Here is a 12,495-nt window from a genome sequence, read left to right as displayed (position 1 = left end):
GACCACCTAGATCTGAGGGAGACAATAGAAAGAGATTAATTGGTGTGTGGTGGTAGTAATAAGTGCATTCGTATCTAGAAACCAGCTCCCTGTAATTTGTCCTTCTTGGAAGCGGTCATGAATGGCTGACTGTGAGAGGATGTAGGCATTGTGAGTGGATCCTGGAAACCTAGGCATGACGTCCAGAATGTTGCCCTTGGCATCCCAGACTACCTGCATATTGAGGGAGTTGAAGCCTTTGTGGTTGCAGTAGGTGGCCTCGTCTTCCCCTGGTGCCCTCATAGGGAGTGAGTGCAAACGAAAGCTCCCAATACAGAAGGGAAGCATGCTATTTGATAGAAATCAGTTATGATTTGTTGTTTTTGGTGTCTGCTCCGAGGGAAGGATATATAGTAGGGTGTTATCCTGAGCAAGGCAGCCAGGAACTGATCTATACACACAGCGAGGACAGACTGGCTTATTCCAGCCTTGACCCCTAGAGGTGTCTGGAAAGTACCAGTGGTGAGAAATGCCAGGGTGGTAGTGATCTTGACATGTACTGGCAAAGCATGGACCCTTTTGGTGGTAGGTTGCGGGTCCCACTGTAACTGCTGGCATAGCTACAGTATGGTTTCCTTGTTGAACTTGAACCTGTGCATGACTTTCTCTTCAGAAAGATCCAAAAACTGTGTCCTAATCCTGAATACTTTGTATAAGGGGTTCCTCCTCCTAATCCTCTGCTCTCTTTCCCTCCTCAGCCTTTTAGACCTGAGTATCCATAGGGCCATTAGAGTTGTATTGAAAAGGATTTCTCCACCTGTTATAGTTACTGAGGTTTGGGTGGACCCTTGAACACTGTGGCAGCTGACCACGTCCACAGGGAATTTCCGTGAGTGGCCACAGGTCAGGCTCAGCTCTGGACACACAAACACAGATATTTCTTTATTTAGACAGTTTGAGAAGCCACCAGAGGTGGCAGTAGTGAGTAGATGATGTAGCCCGGCTGGGCTAGTATTCCCCAGGGCGCTGGAACTGCGGTTTCTCCGGTAGCAGTGCTGTAGTGGAGAGAACTGAGAAAGTGAGTACAATAGAACATTCACAGAGTCCCAATTATGGAGAAGCCTCGAGATAGGGAGAGCTGGCCCTCGAGGAGCGAGTACCAGATCCCTGGAGGTAGAGAGACTTGTTGGCAAAGTACTCACACAGCAGCTCCACGTAAGTGATGGCACTGGCACTGGAATGGAGGCAGGACCTCAAGGAGCGAGTACCTGGTTCCAGGGAGACAGCTATGAGGAGTGGATGATAGTAGTACTCACTGATGGTGTCTGTAGCGAATTCTTCCAAGTAGAAGAGGAGATAGATGCAGGCAGCGAGTCAGGGAACATGGGCCCTCGAGGAGCGAGTACAGGTTACCTGATAGCAACCTGAAAGAAACAATGAGGCTCCCAAGGAGCTGGTACCCTGTTAGCAGAAAGAGTCCAAATGGAATTGGAAGGCAGTGTAGCTGGGTACGGAGAGTGAATCCCATCCATAAGATCACCCTTGCTAACTCAACGGCTAGCAATAAACAGTAGGCCAGCTTGGGGGGGGCCTCCTGACCCCCACAAGACTTGCCAAAAGTCCAGCGGGGGTCCGGGAGCGACCTCCTGCACTCCGGCCATATTGCCAGTATTCAAAATGGCGCCGCGCTACCTTTGCCCTCACTATGTCATAGGGGCCGACGGTCGGCCCCTGTGACATCTTTACATGGCTGGAGTGCAGGAGGTTGCTCCCGGACCCCCGCTGGACTTTTGGCAAGTCTTGTGGGGGTCAGGAGGCCCCCCCCCAAGCTGGCCAAAAGTCCCTGGGGGTCCAGTGGGGGTCCAGGAGCGATCTCCTGCACGCGGGCCGTATTGCCAATATTCAAAATGGTGCCGGCGCTACCTTTGCCCTGTCACATGGTAAGGGCAAAGGGCTATCGGCGCCATTTTTTGTAGCGCAGCTGATAGCGTGGGAACAGGAGATCGCTCCCCGCGGTCCCCCTGGACCACCAGGTATGTATAAAACTTTTTTGGGGGGGGTCGGGAGAGTGGGGGAAGCTAAGGGGGTAATTTTAAAGGGTCGGGGTGGGGTTTTTTTTTATCGGCGCGGGCCTCACTAAAAAAAATTAGTGATGTGAATTGGAATCGGAACCGATTCCAATTCAAATCTCGTAACGATCAGATTTCCCCCCCCCCCCAGCCAAACCCGATCGTTAAAACGATCGGGCACTCGATTCACATCCCTAGCTACTGTTAGGCTTGATGGTCCTTTGGTCTGACCCAATATGGCAAATCTAATGTTCTTACTTCTACGCAGAGGCAGGTATTTTATAAAGTATAAGCATATACTATTTTGAAAATACTTAATGCGTGTATTAAAATCACCGGTTTGCAGATATCTCCACCAGTTCAACTAGTTTCATGTCCAGTTCACCGATACCCTTTAGCACTTCGTCCTGAACCCCCACCCAAAAACTGCAGACAATGGATGAGTCCGGTTTCACTTGCACCAATTAGCAGATGTAAAAATGAACAAATAAATTCCGTAGTATATACTTGTATATCACTTACAAAATAGTAACTACTGTGCATACTTCTGAGTCCTGTCCCAGAATGGCCCTAACCTGCCTCTTTTCGCCACATGTCTACATGAAATGGAAAACACCTGCGTACTCTCAACATCTATAACATAGCATGTACATAAGTTGCTACTACGTACATAAATAAATGATAATATTACAGGAAAAATCCTTTTGAAAATTTATCCCAAAGTTTTCATCCTTGACCTATTTCCACTCAGACCCTCCTTCACTTCAATGAGGGTATAAGTGCGAGCCTTATGGAACAGTGTTTGTATTTTTACCTGCAATTTTCAAACTGATGATTTCTGCAGGTAAAATCAAATAGAGAAAGTTTAACAAATACACCTCTGTTAATTCACACCTCACTGAAACTGTTCTTCCTAAATATGTTGTGATATATTTGTGGTTTCTTTTGCTGGAGCCTTTTCACCAAACCCAATATAAATGTACACATTGCACACTCTGGAGAGAATTTTCAAAGGGATTTTGCATATAAAAACAGTATATATGTGTGTGTAAGTAGCATGTATTATTTTATAAACCTTGAGAGTACATCCGTTTTGGGGGCATTCCAGGGCAGGGCTCAGACGTATGTATGTAAATTGCTATTTTGTAAGAGGTACACGCATACTTTACCCAACATGTCCGAAATGTTATGCTTGCTAATGGACTTTTGCAATTGAAATTGGACTTGTCTGCTGTCTGCAGTTTTCGATTCTGAGGTCTGGGTAAACTGGTGTGGTTTCAGGGTCAAGAGCCAGAGAGTCTCGTTGAACTGGAGATAGACTGGGTGACCTTGTGGAGGTATCAGCAAACTAGTGATGTCAAGTATGCACGCATGTAAGTATTTTCAGAATGGCATATGTTCATACTTTATAAAATACTTGCCTCTGTGTTTAATTCAGGGTTATTACACAGACATGTTATATATTTGAATACATCTAAAATATAAATGAGTACATTTATAAAATAGATAAAGTAAGTATTTTCTGGCTTTGGAAAATCTATATCTATATCTATCTATCTATCTATCTATCTATCTATACTTTAAGGACAGAAATGCAGCACCCACAGTTTATTAAATCCTTGCTTAAATTTCCACGCATCCACTACCCTGAACAAATTGTCCACTGCAGAGAGCTGTGAAAGTTGGGACTCTTTTTTGTTTGCTTCTTCCACCTTGCCACATGCACCTTGGTGTATGGAAAATTGTACTTTTTAATATTTATTTTCCTTTCAGCAAGTGAGGTTTGCAGTATTTACTGTTCTGTAGAGGTTCAAATTTAATGAAATTGTTTTGCATTCTTTTACAACAGGAGACTGTGAGATGGTTATCTGTGGTGGCGTGAATTGCATTTTAGAACCCCGGAATTTTGTCGTTCTGAGCAAAGCAAAAATGATCTCTCCTGAAGGAACTAGTAAACCATTTTCCATAAAAGCTGATGGTTATGGAAGGGGAGAAGGCTGCGGCATGGTTTTGTTAAAACCATTAAGAAAGGTAAATTATTTTACAAAATATATATGATAAAGAACAATTGAAAGATGAAATGATTTTCTTTAATCTTCTCTTGGTCTAGTTGCTTTGTGTTGGTGCTTTCACCGTGCTGTCTTAGTTCTTCTGCTGTGCAAAAGTGTTTATTTTTATTTTATGGTTAGTTTAATAAGCACAATGTAGTTCAAGAAAGATTTGTGGAACCTTCTTTGTCATCCAGCAGTTTCCTCCTTCTCCTTTGTACTTTCAGCACAGTTGGTACTAGGACTGGGATCTGGCACCATGAGCTTTCATTCGCAACTACTCCAGGTTACTTTTCCCTCTATTTCATATTCCCCAACCCCTAACATATCCAGTCTGGTCATTGTTGTGAAGGTTCTAGGCTGAGGGTCATGTACCAGGACTCCTTCGAGGACCCTGCAATTATGGATCCTGAATCCAGCCAGTAGATGTTATCTTTAAGCAATGACCATGATTCTCTTTCTCCCCATCCAGGTGCTGTGAATGCTGCCTCCACGGCATCCCCAGCTCCAGCCCCAGTCCCAGCCCTAGCCCCAGCCAATCTGGAGAATGAAAGAGTTGACTCAGAGCATGAACTAGGGACTTTCCTCATGGCAGTACATAGCACTTAGCAAAAGAGATTGATGTGTGATATAAATTTATAAATTTCTTAGTGTCCAGATAGATGAATCCAGAACCAGTGGATTATGTACCTCTACCAGCAGATTGAGACAGAGCAAAGCTGACATCACAGTATATATACCCCTGCAGTGACATCAGCTCGCCAGTATTCTCCGTCTCCAGCAATGGTGGATGTCCATCTCTCTACTGGAGATTGCTTCAAGTTTTAGAAGGAGAAAGAAGGAAATTTAATTCACCCCACTCTCCTGCGGTGATACCAAATGTTCCTTCCCCCCAGTTGAGAATTTCTGAGGTGATTTCCATGGTCCCTCAGATGAGTGCCTTGGTCTGGTAGCTGGTTTTTCAGCCGGGGTGGCTGCAGGAAGCCGAGCACAGTGATGACAGTATATGCTCTCATCCTTCGCAACCAGAAACCAACTCTGTACTCAGTCAGGATGGGCTGAGCTCAGGTAAAGCTTAAAAAAAGAAAAAAAAAGAGAACAGAGAAGGAGGGTGTTTTGTAGGGCTTCTTCCTTCCTCCGGTCTCCATGCTCTTTGCACTGATCTGATATTCATTCCCGCCTCCATAGGAGTTTAAGGGTCATGGGCAGTCTGGCAGGTTGAGAAGTCCTTTTGAGCTAGGCCCTGCTCTTAGGCTTTATCAAAATGCAATAAGGCGTTTTCGCATGCATTAAGGGCTTATTGCATGTGAAAGGCCCCACCAACGCATGCGATAGCACCATATCGTATGGTGTGATGCAAATTTAGAAAATAGGAGGAGGGCTGGGTTAGCCTGTTTGCAAAGAGCTATTGCACAGCCATAACGCTGATTTTTGAATTGTGTTAGGCTGTGTGATAGCTGCTGTGACTATGTGGTAAGGTTTCATTGCTGTTTGTGATGTCTCCTGTAAGGCCTATTTCAGGGGAATTGAAGTCAGAGAGAGAGAGAGAGAGCACCTGGCCATAATGTCATCCCCATAGGTAGGTATTTGTAACCCTATGGTAGGCCCACCTAGTAACTTGAGGTGGGGTTTAGGTATGAGTGTAGGGGGTTAGGGGCCACTTTGACATTCTACGTGACACGTATGAACAGTATAGTGGTCTCTTGTGAAGAACTGATGGCTTTCAGAGTGAGGAAACTCACTCCAAGATGAGATTTGTACAATGTTCTCTCCACCTAGCTTGATGTTACCCAGCTAGCCATTAAGATATAATCAATTCTGGAAAAAGATCTATGGGGGTTGGAATAAAAAGTATACGCCTTCTCTGTCGGGTGGAGTATCCTCCAGACATCAATCACACCACCTTGTGTACATATGACATCTACTCCTTCCCCTCTTCTCCCCGTCCCGGTCCCTCCCAGGTGTGATCTGTCCAGCATGCCATCCATAACACAATTAAAGTCCCCTGCAACCAATAACAGCCCCTCTCTGTGCATCATTAATACTACTGTAAGTGATTCCAGATACTTCTCAGGGTTACTAGCGGGCGTATAAACATTACAGATGGTAACCAGCTTCCCTTGCCAACGACTGATCACTATCACGTATCTGCCATCTGGGTCAGAGATAGTACGGTCTAACACAAAGTCTGTAGACTTGCTTATAAGAATTGCTACTCCAGGCTTACAATGGCTTGCCTCTGCAAAAAAAACAGGCACTCACCCATTCCCTACATAACTTAAGGCTCTCCGTAGCATTAAGGTGTGTTTCTTGAATACATACTATGTCTCCATGTAGTCGTTTTAAATGTGACAAAACTTTCTTCCGCTTGATGGGTGATCCCAGACTGTGTACATTCCAAAACACCAGCTTAACCATAGGGGTAAGCAAGCAGTATCATATCGTCTATATGAAACAAAAGAGCTCTACAGGGTTGAGGGTCCCAGCTGCCACCCCCTCCCCCCCCCCAGTCCTGCTGGTTTCCATCATACATTCATGCACGCTCTCTATCATCCGTGCAATCCAGAAAATAAATATCCGTACCCTTTGCCCTAGCATATCACTACCCAAGTGACCTCTAACCCAATCCAACCCCCCTTCCCGCTCCCTACCCTTCCCCCCATCTACACAGAAAAGTAGTCAACGATCGGATACTCTCCCTAAGGTGAGGTTCCAATCGAGAGGGTCAGTTTAGGATGCTTGGGTGCCACAGACTCGATAGCCATCTTAACGACCAATACTATCCAACTTCTTAAAATTGTTCATATGCTGCGCTCCCGCCATAGCATCTCCGATCCCTATTCCTTGCCTATATCCATAATGTGGAGTTCGGTGGGATCCATTCCAATGATTTCCTGCATAAGTCCGTTCCTAGCTAAAGCCCAGAATGGTTAGGCTAGCTGTTCCTTCATGAAGGTGTATCTGGTGGGTGAAGTGCAGTATCAAAATGGCACTGAAACTTTTATAACTGGTATGTTGAAAAGTAATAATAAAACACAATGCTAAGGCCATTTGCCCTGGAGCATGTCTAGAGCCCAAGACTAATCAGGGAATTCATGTCTGGCCATTCAATTTTGTTTGTAAGAACTTCTGGGCATCTTCTGGGACCTTAAAAACGTGAGTTTTGTCATCCTGCCATATTTTCAGCACTGCTGGGAACTGAAGTGCAAACCTTATCTTTTTTTCAAACAGCTTGGAGCAAATCAGGCAGAACTTCCTGCGCTGCTGCGACACTTGGGCTGAGTAATCTTGGGTAATCCAAATGCGTTGCCCTTTGTATGTTATCTCCGGGCTTTTCCTGCCAGCCAAATGTTGTGATTGACCAATCCGGAAGTGGATCCTTGGGCCGACCGCCGGAGGGAGACGGACGGGAGGCAGACTAGATGAAACGATGAATCTTCACCTGGGAACCCGTGACCCCTCCAGAGGAGCTGTAGAGGCCCGGGTCACTAGGGCTTAGGAGTCTTCGCCCTGGAAGCCCGAGATCCCCCCAGGAGGAGCCTGTAGGGACCCGGACCGCTGGGTCTTAGGTGATAACAGAAGAATCCAAGGAAGCGATACGAACCGGGGTACAAGCAGGCAGAGAGCGGAGTCAGGCAGGCAGAGATCAGGAACCAGGCTGGCAAACGATACCGGAGTCAGGCAGGCAGAAGTCAGGAACCAGGCAGGCAGATAAACGATACCAGAGTCAGGCAGGCAGAAGTCAGGAACCAGGCAGGCAGATAAACGATACCAGAGTCAGGCAAGCAGAAGTCAGGAACCAGGCAGGCAGATAAACGATACCAGAGTCAGGCAGGCTGAAGTCAGGAACCAGGCAGGCAGATGAACGATACCAGAGTCAGGCAGGCTGAAGTCAGGAACCAGGCAGGCAGATGAACGATGGCAACTAGCACTCCGAAGAGAAACCTCGTTGCAAGGCGAATTGCAACTTCAAAAGTCCCGGCTTAAATCCCCTGCTCAATCAGCTGACGTCAAAAGAGGCGTGTCTGCACATCCGGGTGCAGACGCCTTAAAACACGGCTCTTCGCGCGCGCGCGCGCGTACCAGGGCTGGGGGGAGGAGTTTCTGACGACGTCTCCACGAGGAGACGCCGCTGCCATGCGGCCCTGGAGGCCAGAAACCCGGCGGTTCGCGGCGCCACGGAGGAAGGTAAGAGCCCGGTCACTAGGCTAGTGACCGGGATCGTAACAGTACCCCCCACTTTACGCCCCCTCTTTGAAGGACCGGGCCTTCCAGGGTTGTCCAAGTGAAATTGGGACAGCAGAGTCTTATCCAGGATATTCCGCGCAGGTTCCCAGGAATCCTCCTCAGGACCACAGCCTTCCCAGGCTAGCAAATATTCCCACCGACGATTGTGAAATCGTACGTCCCGTACCTCGTGTACTTGATAGACCGGATCCCCAGGAGATGATGCTGAGACATCATCCGGAGTGAGGTGATGATAACGGGAGTGGACCACAGGTTTTAACAGGGACACATGAAATACATTGTGAATGCGCAATGATGATGGCAGTCGAAGTCTGTAGGATACCAATCCAATACGTTCTGCCACTGGAAATGGACCACAGAATTTAGGAGCCAACTTGCGAGAGTAGCCTGAAAGGTGCAAATTTTTGGTACTTAACCATACTTTAGTACCAGGTAGTAGTGTCGGAGCAGCCCGTCTATGACGATTCGCTATTGTCTGTGCTTTCCGTGCTGCAGACGAAAGACGATGCTGAAGTGATTGCCATAGGTGACGAAATTGAGTCGCTGCTGACTGAGCCGCAGGAGATGCCACCTCCACTGGAACTGGGACAGGAGGTTTGAGATGACGACCAAAAACCGTTTGAAAAGGTGATTGGCCCGTGACAGAGTGTTCATGGTTATTATATGCAAATTCTGCCCAAGGCAACAACGCCACCCAATTATCTCTTTTCTCAGAAATGAAACTGCGGAGAAAAGACTTGAGAGACCGATTCATTCTTTCCGTCTGTCCATTACTTTGGGGGTGAAAAGCGGTGGAGAAATTTAACTGAACCCCGAACTGTTTGCAAAGGGCTCGCCAATAGCGAGCTGTAAACTGAGGTCCACGGTCAGAGACTATACTTTGTGGAAGACCATGGACTCGAAAGATGTGTTGTACGAACAGCTGTGCTAACTCAGGTGCAGAAGGCAGTTTGTCCAGTGGTACGAGATGTACCATTTTAGAAAAACGGTCCACAATAACCCAAATTACAGTCTTACCCTCTGAAGGAGGGAGATCTACCACAAAGTCTGTGGCAATATGTGTCCATGGTTCTGTGGCAATGGGTAACGGTTGTAGCAGACCCCAAGGTCGACCTGAAAGTGGCTTTTGCCTGGCACATACTGGGCAAGATGCCACGTATTCCTGAACGTCCTGACGTACCCGAGGCCACCAGTAGAATCCCTGTAAGGGAGTCGTGAGCCCACTCCAGAACCTTCCTTCGGTCTCGTCGAGGTACTACTACTCGTCCTTGCTGAGATACACTAGTGCAGTCAAGAGAAATCCTGGCTGGGTCAATGATATACTGTGGAGAGTCACTCCTTTCCTCAAGGATGGTGTTACGGGACAGAGCATCGGCTCGGATGTTCTTAGCGGCGGGTCGGTACTTGAGGATAAAATCGAACCGACTAAAGAACAATGACCATCTCGCCTGCCTGGGATTGAGGCGTTGGGCTTGGGAAAGAAACTCCAGGTTCTTATGGTCAGTGTACACCGTGATTTGGTGCTGAGCTCCTTCTAGCCACTGCCTCCATGCCTCAAACGCCAACTTGATGGCGAGAAGTTCTTTATCGCCGATACCGTAATTGTTTTCGGCAGGAGTGAATCTCTTCGAGAAATACGAGCATGGGAGTAAAGTTCCTGCACTAGAGTGCTGAGAAAGTACTGCACCTACCGCCACACTGGACGCATCTACCTCCACTATGAAGGGACGTGACGGATCAGGGTGTCGTAGGCAAGTATCCAACAGAAACGCGTCCTTTAAATCTTGAAACGCTTTACAAGCCTCTGCAGACCAGTGGCGAACATCCGCTCCTTTCCTTGTTAAGGCTGTCAAAGGTGCCACCAGCCGGGAGTATCCTGGAATAAAGTGTCTGTAAAAGTTGGCGAAGCCCAGAAAGCGTTGCAACGCCTTTAATCCTGTAGGCTGAGGCCACTTCTTGATGGCCGAAACCTTCTCTGGGTCCATGCGAAATCCTGTGGCAGACACGATATACCCTAAGAAAGGCAAAGAGTCCTGCTCAAAGAGACATTTTTCCAGTTTGGCGTAAAGGTGCTGGTCTCGGAGAATTTGAAGAACTTGCCGGACCTGTCGGCGATGAGAATCCAAATCTTGCGAAAATATGAGAACATCATCCAGGTAGACAATGACACAAGTGTTTAGCAGTTCCCTAAGAATCTCATTCATGAGATGCTGGAATACGGCAGGAGCATTGCACAAGCCGAATGGCATAACCAGATATTCGTAGTGCCCGTCCCGGGTGTTGAAAGCAGTCTTCCACTCATCCCCGGGACGGATGCGCACTAGATTGTAGGCTCCTCTTAGGTCCAGTTTGGTAAAAACTCGAGCCCCCTGGAGTCTGTCCAAAAGTTCTGGGATCAAGGGTAACGGGTAGCGGTTCTTTTTAGTAATCCTATTTAAACCACGATAGTCGATGCAAGGACGTAAAGATCCGTCCTTTTTGGCTACAAAAAAGAATCCTGCCCCTGCAGAAGACTTAGACTGACGTATAAACCCCTTAGCGAGGTTCTCCTTAATATAATCGGACATGGCTTTAGTCTCTGGTTGGGATAACGGATACACCCTACCCCGGGGTGGTGTAGTACCGGGAAGAAGCTCGATGGCACAGTCGAAGGGACGGTGTTGTGGCAGCAACTCCGCCTTTTCCTTAGAAAATACATCGGAGAACTCACTGTACACCGCCGGAAGAATTGGCCCCGCATGTGCCAGAGTGATGGGAGAACTCCCAGTAGTAGTAATGCAGGACTGGAAGCACTGTGGACTCCACTGAGCAATCTGTAAATTGTCCCAGTGAATTATGGGAGAGTGTTGCTGTAACCACGGTAGGCCAAGAACTATAGGATGTACCGACTTTTCCAAGACCAGGAAAGAGATCACCTCGCTGTGGAATAGGCCGGTCTGGAGAGAAATCGGAGCTGTAACCAAGGAGATACTCCCGGCCAATGGAGTCCCTTGAATGGAGGTGACTCGCAAGGAGGGCTCCCGAGGTTGAGTAGTTATTTGCAGGCGCTCAACCAGAGACTGAGCAATGAAGTTCCCTCCAGCCCCTGAGTCGATCAGAGCCCGAGTTTCAAAAGACTCCTCGGGAAATTTTAAAGTTACCGGTACCGTACATTGAGGAGCAGCGTTCAAACAGCCCAGGGGACACTCCTCCCTTACTCCTAGGCGTGAGCGTTTCCCGGCCGTTCTTTGCAATTAGACAGGAAATGTCCTTTCCCGCCGCAATACAAACACAGACCTTGTGTCCTGCGGCGGCGCTTCTCCTCCTCAGTCAGGGTAGTTCTTCCCAGCTGCATTGGCTCATCAGAAGATGGTGTTGCGGTAGCCCCCGTAGACCGGGGAACAGAGGCAAGAGGTCTAGACGAGACCGGCGCTAGTGGCGACATGCGCCGTAGTGGGCGTACCTCTCTAGCCCGCTGTTGCAACCGCTGATCAATGCGTCCAGCAAGCTCTATGAGAGCATTGAGATCTTCAGGGAGCTCTCTGGCAGCAAGAATGTCTTTAATCCGGCCTGCTAGACCTTCAAGAAAAATCCCCCGAAGGGCATCATCTCGCCACCCCACCTCAAGCGCCAGGGTGCGGAACTCCAGAGCGTACTCTGCCAGTGTACGTGGTCCTTGGCGAATTTGCAAGAGCTCCGAAGTCGCTGAAGTTTGGCGAGCAGGCTCATCGAACGCGGCTCTGAACTCAGCCACAAAGAGGTCCAGACTCGAGAGAGCGGCATCATTCTTCTCCCACATAGGAGATGCCCAATTCAGCGCCTTGTCATCCAGCAGGGAGAAAATGTACGCCACCTTGACTGCATCAGTAGGAAACTGATTGGGAAGTAGAGCGAACCGCACATAGCACTGATTGAGAAAACCACGACAAGCTTTGGCATCCCCAGCATAACGAGAAGGAGCAGGCAGCTGGGTCTGAGTCTGGAATGTGACTACTGGAGCCGGAACCGGAGGCGGAGCCTGTCCAGGAGGTTCATTGTCCATTCGAGTAGCCATGCGCTCAACCGTGGCTACTAACGAATCCAACACCTGTTGCTGCTGCACCAGGCGTTGTGCCAACCCAGGAATGGCCTGAAGCCCAGCGAGATCTGCCGGATCCATGGCCTTGCAAACT

At 48.1% G+C, this 12,495-nt stretch overlaps 1 protein-coding gene across 1 annotated transcript in view; it reads left to right on the top strand.

Annotated features, from left to right (window-relative positions):
• LOC115084158 (highly reducing polyketide synthase PKS6-like) overlaps nt 1-12,495 on the top strand; it is a 198,672-nt gene that overhangs the window by 148,686 nt on the left and 37,491 nt on the right. The window contains exon 6 of the mRNA XM_029588643.1: nt 3,898-4,079. Coding sequence (XP_029444503.1) covers nt 3,898-4,079 — 182 coding nt within the window. The remainder of the gene's footprint in view (nt 1-3,897; nt 4,080-12,495) is intronic.

This window comes from Rhinatrema bivittatum, chromosome 2 (assembly GCF_901001135.1).
Source record: "Rhinatrema bivittatum chromosome 2, aRhiBiv1.1, whole genome shotgun sequence".
Classification (NCBI taxonomy): Eukaryota; Metazoa; Chordata; class Amphibia; order Gymnophiona; family Rhinatrematidae; genus Rhinatrema; species Rhinatrema bivittatum.
The sequence above is the reverse complement of the archived record's forward strand: the minus strand, read 5'-3'. Positions and strand labels throughout refer to the sequence as shown.